Source organism: Aedes albopictus, chromosome 1 (genome assembly GCF_035046485.1).
Source record: "Aedes albopictus strain Foshan chromosome 1, AalbF5, whole genome shotgun sequence".
In the NCBI taxonomy this organism is placed as follows: domain Eukaryota; kingdom Metazoa; phylum Arthropoda; class Insecta; order Diptera; family Culicidae; genus Aedes; species Aedes albopictus.
The window spans coordinates 122637461-122655675 of record NC_085136.1 but is presented as its reverse complement, the minus strand read 5'-3'; the positions used below and the strand labels follow the sequence as shown (position 1 = coordinate 122655675).

Here is an 18215-nt window from a genome sequence, read left to right as displayed (position 1 = left end):
TAGTAGCTAAATAATAGCAGATTACGATATACCATTCGATAGCAGAAACTGATTCAATGTAAAATGTTTGTTCGAACATTTCATGAGGTCGGTCAAGCCGATCAATGTTACCCCGCTGATCAATGATACCCCGTTTTACGGTACGTATTTTAAACCATTTTACTGGACCGAGAAGAAAGAATTTGGTGGCTCTCGCTGGCCGTTTTATGATCGGATTCACGGCTTTCTCGGGAAACATCCCATAAACAACTTGGATGATTACGTGGCAGACAGTATTTCTCAACAAGGTAAATAACTTCGGTAGCTGTTTTGAGATAAGTTACTTTGTTATTGTTTTGGCGTCGTTTGTTTATTCCACAGAAAATATACCGGCGGAACCGGAATTTGAACGGAGAAGATGACTCGGGAGATATGCTGGAAGAGGATTCAACCGCGGTGCAGTGGTTGGAAGATGACCTTCAGGAACCCGCTGATTCCCCCGAATTTCAGCATCGTTGCCGTCGTCTACCCCGAAAGCTGCCAAGCAAAATGGAACAAAAATTAAAGAACTTTCAAACACTAATCCTGAAAAGGTTGGATTTGCTACACAGCGGAAAGCAATGCTGAAGAAGAAGAATGAGAGAAATCGAGGAAGTGTCGGGGCCCGTGGCGCAGTGGTCCACACGTTCGCTTCATAAGCGGATGGTCATGGGTTCGAACCCAGCCCCGGCACTTGCAGTTTTTCGTCAGTTGCTCTTCCCCCCGAGAGCAGCTGGCACCTGACCCTCTTCGGAGCATATAGCTCCAACGGACCCGGAATTTGGATATCGGCAAACCGCATCTCATAATGGACCCCCCAATTCGCCGTCAAAACGATAAAACCACACGCAGAGGGCGCTGTTGTCCATCTGATTACACTCTCTGCAGCAAACGTCAAACTTCTTGCTCGATTCAAAACATTGAAAACATTTTAGTAGTTTTTTCCTGAATTCGCAGGGTTTTCGTTAATTTTTATCTAGTTGAGTGGTAGAACTATTAATTTAGTGCAATTTTTCAATATTTGTCGGCATGCGGGATGCTCAGAAGTGCGTTATTCCCGCGTGCGAAAATCGTTCCTTTGTGGGTTGTCAGGTTAGTTTTTTCCCCGTTCCGACAACTGGACATAAAGTGTATCGTCGGTGGACAAATTTCATGATCCTCTCCGGAGACCGCAACGAAAAAATCTGCAGTAAGCATTTCATCGAGAGCGATTTCATTCAAAGTAAGTAGATAGTTTTTTAATGCCAGCGTGGATGTAAGTACGTAGTTGATAATTGTTTTAATTTTAGAAACACGGAGCAAACTGAAACCGGATGCCGTTCCGTCTGTTAAGATCCCTGTCGGTGGTGTGAGAACAGACCGGGGCAATGCGTGCTGTATCCGGCAATGTAGGCCACCTAAAAGGAAAGCAATCATGCACTGTTTCCCGGGACGAAAACCATTGAGGCGGCGGTGGAAAATTGCTGTTGGGATGAAAGACTCCGATGATCCGACAGGCCTCCGGATTTGCAGTCGCCATTTCAAAACAACAGACTTCATCAAAGGTAAATTTTGTATTCCAAATCAGCTTTGCTCAATACTCAATATGTTGTAATTGTAGTTTTCTAAGGTCTGAGTAATCAAAAAGAGAGCGTGATACTTCATGTGATTCATGCGAATTAGCTTACTGTTATTGACCGAACGTTGCAACTAGGGCAAGAACCTGCATCATAGTGGGCGTTCAAGCACTTGCTTACTAGTCCGCGGTTGGAAAGTGGTCCTCGGAAGGGCGAGGCAGGTGGAGGCCACATGTCGGCACGTTCTTCTGTGTACTGGCCCTTACTTTCGAGAAGGTCAGATCGCTGTGCATGCGGTATCAGTATCAGTTCATGATACTTGCTGTGCAGTTGGATGCAGTCGTGGTGTCGACCCTACCTGTCTTCCGAGAAAAAAGGGAATGATAAGGTCATTATCTTAAATCCAATAAATTAATGACAAAACATTGAACAAAATAAATGTTTAGAGTTAGAAATCATTGAAATCCTTTGTTGATTGTCTAACCTGAGTTCTTAAGATCGCTGCAAAATTTGTGATCAAATAAAACATAGAGTCTGGGACCTTTTCGGCAAGCCTAATTTTGCTCAGTCAATTTTGAATTGACTTGAATTTTTGTACATGGCTAGCTACTATACGTATCTGACATTGCCCCAAATATTAAGTAAATCGGTTGAAAATTGACAGTTTTAGTAGCTGGTGCCCAAAATAGGTGGCCCTGCCTAAATGGTCTTAGACCCGACATGTATGTAGTATTTCATTATTGCAGTAATAAAACAAAATCAACCATTCATCTCCCCAACATTCGGTTCGTGGCTGCAGTCCTCCACCGTATCCAACATTTGCCAGTTCGTCCTGAGCCTGATCCGCCCAACTTGCACGTTTACCTACAGGTCTTCTTATAGCATCCACATCTCTTGCAAACACCAGCTTTGCAGGATTATGGTCCGGCATTTTCACGACATGCCCTGCCCATCTTATCCTGCCTGCTTTTGCGACCTTCCGGATGCTCGGTTCGCCGTAAAGTGCAGCAAGTTCGTGGTTTATATTATTTATATATTAACCCTAAAAGGGATACCTTCATGGCCTCAGTTTCGTCACCTCGCTGAGTGTGATCCATAAAAGACGAGCTCTGAAAGGCTACTATTGTTGTATTATTTGTATTAAACATTTATTTTGTGTGATGGACCAAAAGTTCTAGAAAATATTGTGGATTTCGCATCTACTGGATTGGTTTCCAAAATAGCATCATGGATCATAGACTAAACTACCAGAAATGCCAGACACCTTCTAGAATCTTGTGTGAAATTTTTAAAAAATAGCTTACATATTCTGGAATATTGTATCTTTTGTTAACTGCCAAAAGATCTTGAATCGATGAACTAATGGATAAGAAAATCAGCGAGATACACTTTGTCTAATATCTCTTAATTAGTCGAATAAATTAGCTCCGAAGTACCTGGTATTCATGGTTATGGTGTAAAAAGGACAAAAATAATATATCTACTAAAACGGGAAAACCGGGAAAAAGGCGGGAATTTGGAACGACCGGGAAAAAGCCGGTGAGATGATTACCGGGAAAATGATTGTTGAGAGAAAATTGCTGAACGATATCGATATCTGTATTAGCAAGCTAATTTCAAATGATCGATTTCATACATACATACATTACATTTATTTGTTCAACATCATTAAGACAAGACATAATCAACAATAGTACGCCACAATACTCGGTTTGTGGCTGCTGCTCTCCATCCTCGGTCGCGCCCAATGCTCGCCAAGTCACGCTCCACCTGGTCCGCCCATCGTGCTCTCTGCGCTCCACGCTTTCTTGTGCCAACCGGATCCATTGCAAACACCAGCTTTGCAGGGTTGATGTCCGGCATTCTTGCAACATGCCCTGCCCACCGTATCCTTCCGGCTTTAGCCACCTTCTGGATGCTGGGTTCGCCGTAAAGTGCAGCGAGCTCGTGGTTCATTCTTCTCCGCCACACACCGTTCTCCTGCACACCGCCGAAGATCGTTCTTAGCACGCGTCGCTCGAAAACTCCGAGTGCTTGCAGGTCCTCCTCGAGCATGGTCCATGTCTCGTGCCCGTAGAGGATCACCGGTCTTATTAGCGTTTTGTACATGGTGCATTTGGTGCGTGGGTGAATCTTTTTCGACCGCAGTTTCTTCTGGAGCCCGTAGTAGGCCCGACTTCCGCTGATGATGCGCCTCCGAATTTCTCGGCTCACGTTGTTGTCAGCCGTCAGTAAGGATCCGAGGTAGACGAATTCCTCCACCACCTCGAAAGTATCCCCGTCTATCGTAACATTACTACCCAGACGGATCCGGTCGTTTTCGGTTCCGCCTACCAGCATGTACTTTGTTTTTGAGGCATTCACCACCAGTCCGACCTTTGCTGCTTCGCGTTTCAGGCGGGTGTACAGTTCTGCCACCGTTCCAAATGTTCTAGCGATAATGTCCATGTCGTCCGCAAAGCACACAAATTGACCGGATTTTGTGAAAATCGTTCCCCGGCTGTTGAGCCCGGCTCGTCGCATCACACCTTCCAGCGCGATGTTGAAGAGTAGACATGAGAGTCCGTCACCTTGTCGCAGTCCTCGGCGAGATACGAATGAACTGGATAGTTCACCCGAAACCCTTACGCAGTTTTGCACACCGTCCATCGTTGCTTTAATCAGTCTAGTCAGCTTCCCAGGAAAGCCGTTTTCGTCCATGATTCTCCATAGCTCTGCGCGGTCGATACTATCGTATGCCGCTTTGAAGTCGATGAACAGGTGGTGCGTTGGGACCTGGTATTCACGGCATTTCTGGAGGATTTGCCGTACGGTAAAGATCTGGTCCGTTGTCGACCGGCCGTTGATGAAGCCGGCTTGATAACTTCCCACGAACTCATTTGTTTTAGGTGACAGACGACGGAAGATGATCTGGGATAGCACTTTGTAGGCAGCATTCAAAATAGTGATCGCCCTGAAGTTCTCACATTCCAAATGGTCGCCTTTCTTGTGAATGGGGCAGATTACCCCTTCCTTCCACTCCTCCGGTAGCTGTTCGGTTTCCCAGATCCTGACTATCAGCCGATGCAGACAGGTGGCCAACTTTTCTGGGCCCATCTTGATGAGTTCAGCTGCGATACCATCCTTACCAGCTGCTTTGTTGGTTTTGAGCTGGTGAATGGCATCCTTAACTTCCCTCAGCGTGGGAGTTGGTTCATTTCCGTCCTCCGCTGCACTGGTGTCGTCGTTTCTTCCGTTGCCGTGGGCTCCCGTGCCTACGTTCTCCACGCCGTTCAGGTGCTGATCGAAGTGCTGCTTCCACCTTTCGATCACCTCACGTCCGTCCGTCAAGAGGCCTCCGTCTTTATCCCTGCATATTTCGGCTCGCGGCACGAAGCCGTTGCGGGATGCGTTGAGCTTCTGATAGAACTTCCGTTTTTCTTGGGAACGGCACATCAGTTCCATTTCTTCACACTCCGCTTCTTCCAGGCGGCGCTTTTTCTCCCGAAAGAGGCGGGTCTGCTGTTTCCGCTTCTGTTTGTAACGTTCCACGTTCTGTCGAGTCCCTTGCTGCAGCATTACCGCCCTCGCTGCGTTCTTCTCTTCCAAAACCGTTCTGCACTCTTCGTCGAACCATTCGTTACGTCGATTCCGTTCCACGTACCCGATGGTGCTCTCGGCTGCGTCGTTGATGGCTGCTTTCACTGTACTCCAGCAGTCCTCTAGAGGGGCCTCATCGAGCTCGCCCTCGTCTGGCAACGCGGCTTCGAGATTCTGCGCGTATGCTGAGGCGACATCCGGTTGCTTCAGTCGCTCTAGGTTGTACCGTGGCGGTCGCCGGTACCGTACATTGTTGATGACGGAGAGTTTTGGGCGCAGTTTGACCATCACCAGATAGTGGTCGGAGTCGATGTTGGCGCCTGTAACCTTGTAGCTCAGGGATTAAGGGATCAACAGGGTCGTCTATAGAGGATGGCTTGAACTTTCCTGTCTCCACGGTTTTAAAGGCAGTCTATCAACAGTAACATTGAACATTTGAAGCACATATGAACACCATAGAAAATCTGAGACCGACCAACAACATTCACAAACGCTCTAAATAAATATACTAATGGGAATTAGAACAGATCATCAGACCAGCGAGGGATGGTAACTCCTTCCGAGTTCGGAACCGTTCAACAAAGGGCCAGAAATGGTAAAATCGCTAGAACCAGGGCTGTGTCCTTAATAAAGTGGCTACTCTGAGGCTAGTTACAATTTACATAATTTATTTTGTGACGTCACACTTAACTAGGGGTACTTGCATGCTGATTGAACTTCGGGATCCGGATCCCCGAACTGTGGTTGATCGTAGTTTCGCAGGTAGGTAACCGGCGGCCACATTGGCGACGGTTGTCGGGGCTATGGTTGGCCAAATGAAGATGGCGAATTCTTGGGCTGCAGCTGGAGGCATTCGGAGGACGCAATGGCGACCGATCGTGGTTTCGTTCGACCTGCAGATCGCAATGGCCGTTGCTGCGGTAAACCTCACTTCGTAGAGGGGGGGGGGGCTCACGGCGTTTGTCTGCCGAGGCCGCCACGGAGATTCGATTTCCGATCACTGGAGAGCGCACTTGACCACTACAGATGCTTCCGGGGTCACTCCTAGGCAGTGGTACACAAATAGAAAGAAAAAGGCCCAATTGCTGGACCTAACCACAAATTTGAATACCCCGTGACGTCACTAGCACAAGCCTCTTACAATTTGCCATGAGCAATACAATACAATAATTCACAATAGAAATTACCTTTTTCTTATGGGTTTTCTGTTTAACTTTCTACTTTTTGTATCTTCGCACTATTTAGCATCAGAACTGTTGGAAATGACACATATTAGTTAGGTCCTTTTTACATAACACTAATCCAAACACACTAACCGTACTATCTTCGTGGACGTTAATACTAATTTTTAATATTTTTTTGTGGTGTATTTTAAGCATAACTTGCACAATTTTAAAGACCTAGGATAAGAACAAAACAACACTTAGTTATTAACGATTTTATCACAAACTATAAATTAATTTTAACCTTTTACAATATGTACATTATTTACACGCGCGCACTACTGTCTGTTCTGGTGATCTTGATCGGAAAAAGAGATTGATCATTGGCATTTCTGGCTTTTATAATCAACGGCCATCTGTGGAACAGAGCTAGATTAAACATGCAACATTCAACATACATCCATTGTTTAATCTTTTGCGCTCATAATTTGGTCATATACCCGATTTTTGCTGGCTCCATCTGTCTGTCAAACTAAAGACCAAGAAGTACTTTACCCAGTCTCTTTACAATGTTATACTGTCAGACGGCCCGTCAAACAGTGGGTACAGTAAAAGTGGAACAGAGCTCTTGCACTCATCAAGCCAACTGAGTGAAGCCACCCGTTCCATACTGGTATTAGTGGGATCTTACTTCGCAAAGGGCGTATTAGTCATAACCGGGAATTCGGGAAAGGAAATTGGAAATATCAATAAATCCTGTGGTGGAGCTACAAGTCCAATTTGGAACCAACGGTTACACGCCACGATAGGTCCTGACGTCGATAATGTCGGAGAATGATCGATTTCATTGAAATCTTTTGCAGTTTTTTTTGCAATGAATGCAAAAACTTATTCTGATGTAGCAGCTTTTGCTAAGATTGCATCAAAAATCTAGTTGAAATGCGGTATCTTGGTTCCTTAATATACCAACATTACATACATTTTGCAGAACATGTTGTTCAATTTTTTTTAGGAACGCTTTTTTGGCATAGACATAGATGTTCAAAGTCGTAAGATAGGATAAAAACTTCATATATTTCTGGAAGCAAACACTTACGAATTAGAGAGTTAGAGTTGGACAAATTTATTTCGACTCGTTTGAAGACTTAACTTAAATTTCCAGAAAACTGTTCAAGTAAAATTTAAACATTTCAGAAGGAGCAGTGTACCAGTCACGTTTTTCTGTTCAACGTTCACATTACAATGCCACGACAATGTTCATCTTATCTTCAACATAAGTGTAGAATTAGCAAATTGTTAAAATACACATAAATAGAAACAAACAAAAAAATCTTCAACATGACCTGACCATCCAGCCTGGTATTCGGCGACGAAGGACTCTTCAAGAGGTCTCAATCTGATTTTTCATCCTCCCAAATCTTTACAATAATCTGGTGGCTTGATTGATGTTGCTGCTCGCTTCGGTGCTTAAGAAGTTCGACCGGGAACTCGTCCTTCCTAGTAGCCTTGCTTTCTTCAGCTTCTTAAGGGTCTGCTTAATCTCATCCAGTATTGTTGGTCCCACTGCTTGACTGTAATCAATTATGATAATCATGTTTCTGGGTACTCCTTCACTGCTACCATTCAACAAATCTTCGAAGTGCTCCTTCCACCTAGCTGCCCCATTATCTATCAGTAAACTTCCTTCGAGGTCATTGCACATAGCGGGCACTGGCGTAGTCTTGTGCCGCGCACCATGGACAGGTGGATAAAACCTCCGCATATCGTTCCTGTTCATGCTTTCCTGCGCTTCAGTAATCACGCTCTCTTCGTGCTGTCGTTGGGTGTGTGTTCTTAGTGTTTAGTGTTCTATAAGCACTTCCACAGTTATTAGCTGAGAGCTTCCGCTGCCAATAACCATGGTGTATGTGTATATCGTAAGGCAGACACGAAAATAAACTATAACCTGGGAAGTGAAGGAAATTCCCTAACGAAATGTTCCTGGACCGACCGGGAATTGATCCTGTCGCCCTCAGCATATTTTTTTCCTTCTTTTAAACATAGACCGTTCTCTCTTGTAAATTTATAAATTTTATGAAATTGCCAAAATAGGGTATGTGTACCATCATTAATCTCACGCTCCCATATTCATCCTATTCGAAAACAAGCGATTACGGCACCGATTGATTCCGTTCTTTTTGTTTTCATGGGTGCTCACTTCTAACAAAAAATACAAAAATAAGAAACAAAACAAACAGCGCTTCAATCCTTTGTTTTTCGTAGAATGAAAATGGGAGCCACATGCATAAGAAGAGAACCAATACCCTAGTTGTTATTTAATGCTGATATTTAAATCACAAATGTTTCCTTTTTATAAGCTATTCTTTCTAGTTTCATTGTTAAAATAGTTTTGGCAATAATGGCTGAAAAATGATAAAACAACAGATTCTTGTTGAATTGCAATTCATCCTTATGACAATTCGGCCTGATGACCATTCGGCCTAATGACTTTCAACCTAATGACCTTCGGCCTAATGACCATGCATCGGGTGTTACATACTCCAAAAATGTCCATTTTTAAAAACCGGGAAAAGTTGAAAAATCGTACTGGGAAAACCGGGAAAAAGACGGGAATTCCAGAACTAAAATTTAGTGGCCACCCTGCATATTGTTAGTTTTCATAAAATTCCTGTGAATTTGTAATTTGTTATTTATAATTTTGTTGAAAACAATAATCTGCTAGTATACACTTTGTAAGAGGTCAGCATTATTTATTGAAAAATAATTTCCCATAGACTGGTTAAAAACTAATGCAAGATAACAAGTGATTATAATAATAATAAAAAAAAATATTGAAATATTCTTCGTAAGATATTTCAGTAATCAAATGTCGAATCGAAATAAAATTTCAGGGCCTTATACAAGGATATTGTAGCTTTCATTTGGTGCTTAGAGAACCCAATTCGGTTGACAGACGGCTGAGATATTTATTATAGTACCCTTGGTCAAAGATCTCTCAAAAAGTTAACCTGTATTACTCCCAAGTACTCTTTGAAAGATATCTCGGTAACCAAATGTCCAATCCTAATGGGTGTAAGAAGGGTAAAAATACTTTGAATATAGCGTAAATGGACAATAGGGCTATAAGTTTATTATAGTCTTGTGAATAATATTTGTCAAGAGTTTAATGTCGTAACTTATTTTTAGCATATCTTTTATGAATGTAATTTTGATCCATGTGAAAATACCAGCCCCTAAGCTGTGAAATTTGCAAGTGTTGAAGTACGTTGGTTTGTGCAGAAGAAAATGGCATGAATTTCACAATCTGATCTTAATTTCATCAAAAAATAAAAATAAAATAAAAACTGCATGTTTCATATTTTTTCTACAAAATACAATAAATAAGGGATAATTTGCTTCTTACATTTTTTTTTTCCTAGGTCAAACCGTTTTTGATCTGTAGCAGGTTATGAGTGTACCGATTCTAAAGTACGCAGGCTTCATATGCAATATGAATTCCCAAGAGGGGTTTCAACATGCTGTGGTGCTAACATCGCCAAGTGCTTTATATTGGGATTCTGGAGAAGGCTTCGGATGGTGATGATTTCAAGGCAATGCGAAATTTTAATTCGACTCTCATAAAAAATTATAAACGTATGAAATACAACGGAAAAAATCGAAAAAAAATATCAATGATGTGAAAGAATTTCAATCTTGGACAATTAATGATGCCAGAATTAGATGATTTCTCGAGGAATTTGTCCAGGGAATTCTCCACGGATTTCTTCAGGATATTCTCCAGGATTTTTTCCAGGAATTTCTCCGGGAAAGCTCCATAGATTGAGTCAAAAATTTTAGACAGAAAATTTCTATAGGAGTTCTTGGTGTAATCTACAGAGATTCCTCCAAGGATTCGTGCATGTATTCCTCCAGGAATTCCCCCAAAAATTTTTCCAGTAATAATTCTTCCAGAAATTCCTTCAAGATGCCTCCAGGGTTTCTTCCAAGAATTTCTGCACGGATTCCTACAAAAAATCCTAAAGGGATTTCTCCCGGAACTTTTCTTGGAATTTCTCCAGGAACTTGTCGAGGAATTCCTCCAGGAAATCCTCCACGGATTCCTCCAGGAATTTTTCCAGGAATTTCTTCCGGAACTCCTCCAGGGATTCATAAATGAATGTCTTCAGAAATTCCTAAAAAAATCCGCCAAAAATTCCTCCAGGAATTCCTCCTGTAAATATTCTAGGAATTCCTCCAGAAATTCCTCCTGTAAATATTCTAGGAATTCCTCCAGAAATACTCACCAGAAATTCCTCCAGGGATTCCTCCTGAAATTTCTTCTAGAAAAAAAATCGTCTAGGAATGTCTGCCAGAATTCCCCCAATATTTCCTCCAGGAATTACTCCACGGACTCCTTCAGATAATCTTAAAGGAATTTCTAACAGATGTCTTCCAAGAATTCCTACTGGAATTCCTCCATGGATTCCTTCAGAAAATTATCCAGGAAATTCTCAAGGAATTTCCTCAAGAATTCTTCCAGGGATTCGTCCAAGTATTTCTTCAAGAAATCCTTCTAAAATTCCTCCACTAATTCTTCCGGAAATTTCTCAAGGAAGAATTCCAGAAATTCCTCCAGAAATTCATCCAGGAATTCCTCCAGAGATCCTCTAGGAATTTGTACCAGAACTCCTCCAGAGAATCCTAGAGGAATGTCTCCCGGAACTGTTCCAGGTATTCCTCGAAAAGTTCCTTCATACATTCCTGCAGAAATTTCTCCAGGAAGCCATATATATTTCTACAGAAATTCCTCAAATAATTCCTTCAGGAATTCATCCAGTAAATACTCCAACAATTCCTCCAGAGATACCTCCTAAAATTTCTTCTAGGATAAATCTTTTAGGAATCTCTGCACGCAGAAAAATGGCGCTTGTTTAAAACAATAAAACGCATAGTTGATTTTCAAACTGAGAATTTACTTATTCCAAAGTTATATTTAATTGTTTTCATTTAGAGTTTATCGATAAGAACAACCGATTACCATCATTTTATATAATGTCAAAAATTGCATGAATGTATGAGGAAAAAAATATGTGGAGGAAAAATCTGTATCAAGATCATGAAATCTGTATTTTTTCTGTATTCTGTATCCTGTCTGTATTAACCTCTAAATATCTGTATAATACAGATAAATCTGTATATCTGGCATCTCTGATTCAGAGTGCAGCTAGAAACCTAGCAAAAAAAAAATTATTAAAATGTTTCATAATATAAAATTAGGTTGATAAATTTATTGGCATATTTATCTTTCTTGCAGTTACTACAAAATATTTGAAAAATGGAGCGGTTCCGTCGAAAAAGGTCAGCAAGCTGGTCAAGGTTCCAAGGCGGGTTTTGAAAAAGCTCAACTTACCCAGCCACTTGAAAGACCACAATTATAGCATATATGCCTGCAAAGCTCGTAGCAATCGCATATGTTATGTTAATGGATGCCGATCAAAAGCGGAAGGCAACGTAAAACTGCATAAGTTTCCAGCGCAAAATGATCCGAGATACAAGGAGTGGATAAGAGTGCTGAAGTGCTCGATAACACCTACTTTGAACTCCACAGTCTGCAGTTTGCACTTCAAAAAGAGCGATTACATTTTAGGTAAGAAACTAGTATATACATTGTGTTATCGATTCAAGTAGTTAATAGAGGTAGGAGGGCATAATGCAAATGTTCAACTCTATGAAAGTATACTTAACACGTAAAATGAGTTTAGATCTGATGGTTTTATATCAAACTAGCTGTGACGTACAGCTACATATGTACCCGCAGCTTCACTGCCCATATTCGCATAGTCGATGTAACCACCATTGGCAATGCCAACATACAAAAGCTAATATCTAACGCGTGTGCATATTTGTGAGCAGTTTTATAAAAAAGATCACAAGATCTAATCCTTAGTTAGATGTCAACGCGAAAAAAATCTTGAACTTTATCTTTATTCATTGGTAAAATTCCAAAAGTATGTTGAAAAGTACAGTAGCGCTTACATCGACTATGCGAATATGGGCAGTTCATCTGCGTCGTTTCACGTCGATCGGTTCGGTAAAAGTTGCTACCTTTACAGATTTTTTCCTGTAAAACAAACTCTTAACGGTTGAGATTTCGGTAAAACATTACCGAAGTCGGTGTTTTTTTTTCTAACTGTGTATATCTGTCTTGCCACTAGGGTCAGACAAAAAGAAATTCATTTATATTATATATATATATATAGATTTTAATTTGTACAAAAATTATAAATTAAATAATATAGTTTGAACATTTTACCCCTACTAACTTCATGTGCTATGTATTACAGTGAATGTTATAATAAGTAAATTGTGGTTCAAAATAGTATGAAAACAAATAGACTAAAATTAATTCTACAATATTATTTTTTTTTCTGACAGGTGGACCAAGGTTGAAAAAAAATGTCGTACCATCAATGAGAATTCCTGGAACTGCAATGGATTATTCTAGTACTACGGAGTCATCGAATGCATCTGAACCCTCTGGAGTAATCTCTGCGCATAGTGACACATCGGAGCTGGTAGAACATCAATCGGAAACTTGTTCACCATGTGATGTGCCTTCAAAAAATCAACCCATTATCGAAGCGAATGAGAGACGCATACCTGAGGAGCCCTCTTCTGCAATTGCTGAAGAAGAAAAACAGGTGGTCGACGCTGTTGCTCTAGATGTATCCGATTTATCTATCTCTGCGGCTGCTCCTCTCGCTCATAGTTCCGCTAAAAAAGCTCATGAAGGAAAGGATATTTGCCGTGCTTCTGCCAAGGCGAGCATAGTGCATAGTTTGCGAAACGACACTTCTGCAATGACCATTTCGAACGCTGGCAATTCAAGCAAAGGAGAACTCGATCAATCATCTATTTCTACTCAAGCTCCTCTCGTACATAGCTCTACAAAAATAGGACCTACGAAAAAAGATAATCGCCATGCTTCTGCTAAGACGAGCATTATGGATAGTTTGCGTAACAACACTTCTGCGATAACCAATTCGGATGCTGGAAATTCGAGCAAAATGAAGTCCGTCCATTTTATATTGCCAGATTTACTGAATTCGGACAAAGATTTAAACATTTGGACCGGTGTACCATCTTTGGATTTATTGCAGGAAATATGTTTGGCTTGTAGAAAGTTGGAGCAGACATTGTATCCCAGGCAGTTCAATATGCACACCACAGATCGAGTAATTTTAACGCTTGCCAAGTTTAAACAAAACTTATCATACGAAGCTTTAGGGATACTATTCCACATAAGTGGAGTAACCGTCTCGTGCTACATTTCCCATATGATCCAGATACTGCGCCGCGTGTTAACACCTTTTGTGTACTGGCCGTCGAAGGAAGAAATTTCGAGTAACATCCCCCAGTGCTTCAGACAACATTTTCCGAACGTGACGCTTGTGCTAGATTGCACGGAGATTCCTGTTGCGACTCCAAAATGTCTCAACTGCAGAATATCATGCTATTCAAATTACAAAGGACGCCGTACAGTTAAGTTTCTTATAGGTGTCACTCCCGCGGGACTTATTTCTTTCATAAGCAATGCTTATACAGGCAAGTCCTCCGATAAATATATATTCAACGAGGAGAAAATCATACAACGTTTGGAAGCACATCGCGATGAGGTTATGGTGGACAAAGGTGTTTCCATACAACATGAATGCCTGGAACACCATATTAAACTACACATTCCCCCCTTCATGAAGAATGAGCGCTTAAATGCAGCAGAAGCTAGCAGGAATGAGGCTATCGCCAAAGCTAGAATCCACGTAGAACGAGTGATTCAAAGGGTCAAATTATTCAATATTTTGACCGATTGCATAACCCCAACAACCCTTGGACATATCGATGATATTGCGATAATAATTTGTGCAATTGTTAATTTAAGTGCACCGATCTTGGCAGATGATAAATTTTAACGGAAGCGTTTTAAGTAGCATTTGAAGGAAACACTGTACTTATGTATATAGTAAAGGGAAACCAAATCACCAAAAATGTGTTTTACTGTTGAAAAGAAGTATCGATACCTATAAGGACCTCAGGGACATATACAGTCATGAATCGCATATCAGTCCCATGCTTGCTGGATGACCTATGCATATAGAACAGGTATGCAATTTACGGCAGTATAATCGAAGCCGAGCTCAAAGCGGTTAACGCGCAACGGACCATAGAGTCGACTCGAGTATCGATGGAAGAGGTGTCGTAGAATGAGCACAACTGTTCCGTTAAATTATAACTAGTGTTCTTGTGCCGACTTTTCGAACCCTCTAAGCAGAATAACCTGTAATCAGTTTCGTACCTTTTAATTCCGCCATAATTGCTTATGCTTTGACAGATACGCGTATTTCGACTACCATTTGTAATCTTCCTCAGTGTCAGTTATCCAAGTGGATAACTGACACTGAGGAAGATTACGAGTGGTAGTCGAAATACGCGTATCTGTCAAAGGATAAGCAATTAGGGCGGAATTAAAAAGCACGAAACTGATTACACTCATTCGAATATAAGTAGTGTGTTTGTTTCCTATGACAGACGTATGGCGGTCTCAAAGACGCAGCAGATATAAAGATAGAAAATCGTAAAAAAAGACATGTAGTATCGATAAAAAAAACTGGATTTATTCACGGTTATTATTACAATATTATCGGCCGCTTTTGACAAACATTATTTGATTAATGTAGGAAGCATTCTATCTAGGTATAGTCTCTTTAGGTTGCTGACGATTTTGCCTACATATTCTGGGTTGTAGGGTACTTCGACTACTATGAAATCGTTATCTTTTTGAGAATAAATGACAAAATCGCATACAGTACAATTCATAATCCATAAATTAATCTGTACCTGACAATAATACTCGTGATGGCAATTCAATTCATAAGACTGAGCGGTATCGTTTGTTTTCAAATAGCGCTTTACGTTTTGCGCTTGTAATATGTCCGCCAACGCTGCGTCGACACCCACTGGACATTTAATTTCCAGCAGTGTTCCAGTCAATGGATCTACGCCATCTGGGGAACCGGCTATCCATGATTCAGTGGGATGAACTACCAATCCACATTTTTTCATTAATGGGTTACGCATTTCCTTGTAGCACTCAAACGCTAAGTTTTCAGCGTCTTTCCCATACTTCACCGCCCTTACCTTTAACGGCTTCGTATTCCAATAACTGTTTATCTTTTTCGCCCAGTCTGGCTTCTTGTTGTTTAAATATGTAAAGAGTTTATAGCACGAACTTGCTGTTATGCGAGTAGATCTTTGATACATCCATTCATTCGAATTTTGTTCTTTGGTCGCCAAAGCTATTTCTGCAGATCGATTTATGTCGGTTGCAATATGACGGTTATAGTAATCCCGCTCTTTGTCACTTTGAAAAGTATAACAAATCATTTCGATTTGGTTTTGGCCACGAGTCAAGCACTCAATAATGTCATTTTTGGTGCAGAACACATCTGCCTTGCTAGTCGAGTTGCAGGCGGACTGTTCAGCTCGGTTGGGATGTATTCTAATTTCGTTTAGGTGCCGTCCGTTGATGTGCTTGAAGACAGCAGAGGTTTTTGCAACTGAAAAAAAATAATTTTCATTTGCATATCAGAGCTTATTCATAAACCACGTAGACCAGAATTTAGCAATCTCAAACCCCCTCCCCCTCGTAAACTTTTATACATACAAAAATTTGATAATATGTGTGGAGCGTAGACTTTAGCCAGACCCCCCTCCCCCCAAAAAGTCTACGTGGTTCATGAATGGCGCCTTATCGAAAATGTGAAAGCAGTTTTCTCTTTCAAATCTGTCAACTTATCAGTGAAAATTTATTCACTGGCGGATGCATAATGGAGTACCTTGAATACATTTTGAATGCAAGTATTTCATGTTTGTACGAGAGAACTGCTTTCAAGTTTTCAATGACAGTTGAACTCTTCAACCGTAACATATATTAGCATTATTTTACAGCAAATTAATTAGTGCATACTGTAGCTCTAAATTAGCTTTATGATTCGCAATATTTAGTTCACCACTTAACTGCAATCGCGCACTTTTATTTACACTTTCGCACTCTTGAAAACTCGTGCGATACCTAGTCCAGTGGTTAACTAAATGCGCTATATACAAATACACTACCCGTCATAAGTACGGACTCACAAAAAGTATTGCAACAATATTGCATCACCCTGACTCACCTCGATATCTCCAAAACCTGAGGACTTACAAAGATGCTGTCTTCAGGAAAGTTATTCAGAAGACCAAAAGCAACAACTTTTCTGAAGGCGGCATTTTTGTAGGTGTTAAGGTTTTAGAGATACCGAGGTGAGTCAGGGTGATGCAATATTGTTGCAATACTTTTTGTGAGTCCGTACTTATGACGGGTAGTGTATACAATCAATTAAAATTTGCTCCGCATCTACATCTTTGCATGTGCTAAAAGTCCGCAAGTGAGCCAGAAAAGAAAGCCTATAACTGTAGAATTGCTAATAATACACGGTTATGTCCACCAGATCCAACGTTGCAATCGAAAAAAAAAAATACCTGCAAGAATCCGGTCGAATGATTCGGAGATTATCCTTTCTTCCTCCAAACCGCCCTCTACATCTACATTGATTTTTTTTGGGGTCAGTACACAGCACATGTCTTTGACGCGCTTCGCTCCCCAGGCTGCAGTTTTGTGGGCTTTTGACATACCCCATGCTTGGGAAACATCAGTACACGATAGGAACTCGACCCGTTTGTGCCTGAAAGATCAAATTTTGTGGTTTAGGTATTGAACGAGCATACATATACTATTATAGTCCTAGAACAAAGTAGCACGTACTTCGAGGCCAATATCTCAATTTTAATATTTTTTATACTAGAACATCTAATAGGTACAGCTGAATAAACTGTAGTGTTAGGAATTGGAATTCAACTATTGGCTTGACTACTGGTCTACTCTTGGGTCTACTGCAAATCCGGTGGATTGGTTAGAAGACAATACTAATAAAGTAAGTGCACCTTGCCCCAATTATGTTCAAACTAGAACTGAATGTTCAACATATTGATAATGGTAATATTTCGGAGAATATGTATGTTAATTCAGGTTCAAATCTGAACATAGTATGTTTAAAATTTTAGAACTTCTTGTATACTTACTTTTCAATGTAAAGCAGACAGGCAATAATGTGTTTACATTTTGCTGTACCTGCTTTGCACGTGCAATTTAGTATCCATTCGGATACAGATCCAGGTCCAGGTCCCAGGTCTAGGTTCACTTGATGGGGCGAATGGCCCGGATGGGAGCTTTGGGTAACATACGCTGTGATATGCACACTGCTTGTATTTGTAGTGCGGTAGCCCAAACAAATTATATGATTTGCGTCAAATACCGCAAACCCTTCCTTTATGGGGCGTACCGAGTCTCCAACATAGTCCAGGATATCGACGATTGTAATCTCGACATCACGATCTTCGGGAACTAGAAAAAAAATACAACTCGGTTACATTCGCTAACCTCAAATTGCATGAAACATTCCTGGATCTCATTTCTTTAGTAGTCAACACACTAATTTCAACTTAGTTTACGACTAATCACTAAAAAACAATAGTTTCTACCTTTCGCACTTGGATTCATTGCTGCTTATTTCGGTTTTATAACTAAAAACACTTATTTTTGAACTAAAATTCCCACTTGCGAACCGTCACCGGAAAAAAACCAAAACATTCATCTAGACGATAGTTTCCACACTGCCATGGAGATGTCGCCACCATACATTTTAGTTTTGCCCTTGAGAGCCAATCGGACTGGAAAAGGAACAGCAGCCAAACATCAGCATCATCGTGCTCATCATTCTACCGTGGACAGGGTAGAAAAGTTGAAGCAGCACAAGGCACCAGT

General features: G+C 41.0%; 2 protein-coding genes across 2 annotated transcripts; one reads left to right on the top strand and one right to left on the bottom strand.

Annotated features, from left to right (window-relative positions):
• The first annotated feature begins 842 nt into the window (after positions 1-842).
• LOC134285138 (uncharacterized) lies at positions 843-3202 on the top strand. The gene is made up of 3 exons (XM_062845294.1): positions 843-1240; positions 1308-1562; positions 1619-3202. The coding sequence occupies exons 1-3, from the start codon at positions 1048-1050 to the stop codon at positions 1624-1626; spliced, it is 456 nt and encodes a 151-aa protein (XP_062701278.1). The 5' UTR covers positions 843-1047; the 3' UTR covers positions 1627-3202.
• An 11580-nt stretch (positions 3203-14782) lies between these two features.
• LOC134289344 (uncharacterized) lies at positions 14783-17951 on the bottom strand. Its single transcript, XM_062855114.1, has 4 exons — positions 17933-17951; positions 17474-17795; positions 16874-17076; positions 14783-15909 (listed from the first exon to the last, which is right to left on the bottom strand). The coding sequence occupies exons 1-4, from the start codon at positions 17949-17951 to the stop codon at positions 15014-15016; spliced, it is 1440 nt and encodes a 479-aa protein (XP_062711098.1). The 3' UTR covers positions 14783-15013.
• Between the last annotated feature and the right edge of the window lie 264 nt (positions 17952-18215).

Bases quoted from the DNA above. Each gene is read 5' to 3' on its own strand.
- LOC134285138 (XM_062845294.1), top strand. From the start codon at position 1,048: ATGCGGGATGCTCAGAAGTGCGTTATTCCCGCGTGCGAAAATCGTTCC. The intron at 1,241-1,307 runs GTAAGTAGATAG...TTTTAATTTTAG, and splicing joins CGAGAGCGATTTCATTCAAA to AAACACGGAGCAAACTGAAA.
- LOC134289344 (XM_062855114.1), bottom strand. The intron at 17,077-17,473 runs GTAAGTATACAA...TTGATCTTTCAG, and splicing joins TGTCTGCTTTACATTGAAAA to GCACAAACGGGTCGAGTTCC. The intron at 15,910-16,873 runs GTATTTTTTTTT...ATTTTTTTTCAG, and splicing joins ATTCGACCGGATTCTTGCAG to TTGCAAAAACCTCTGCTGTC.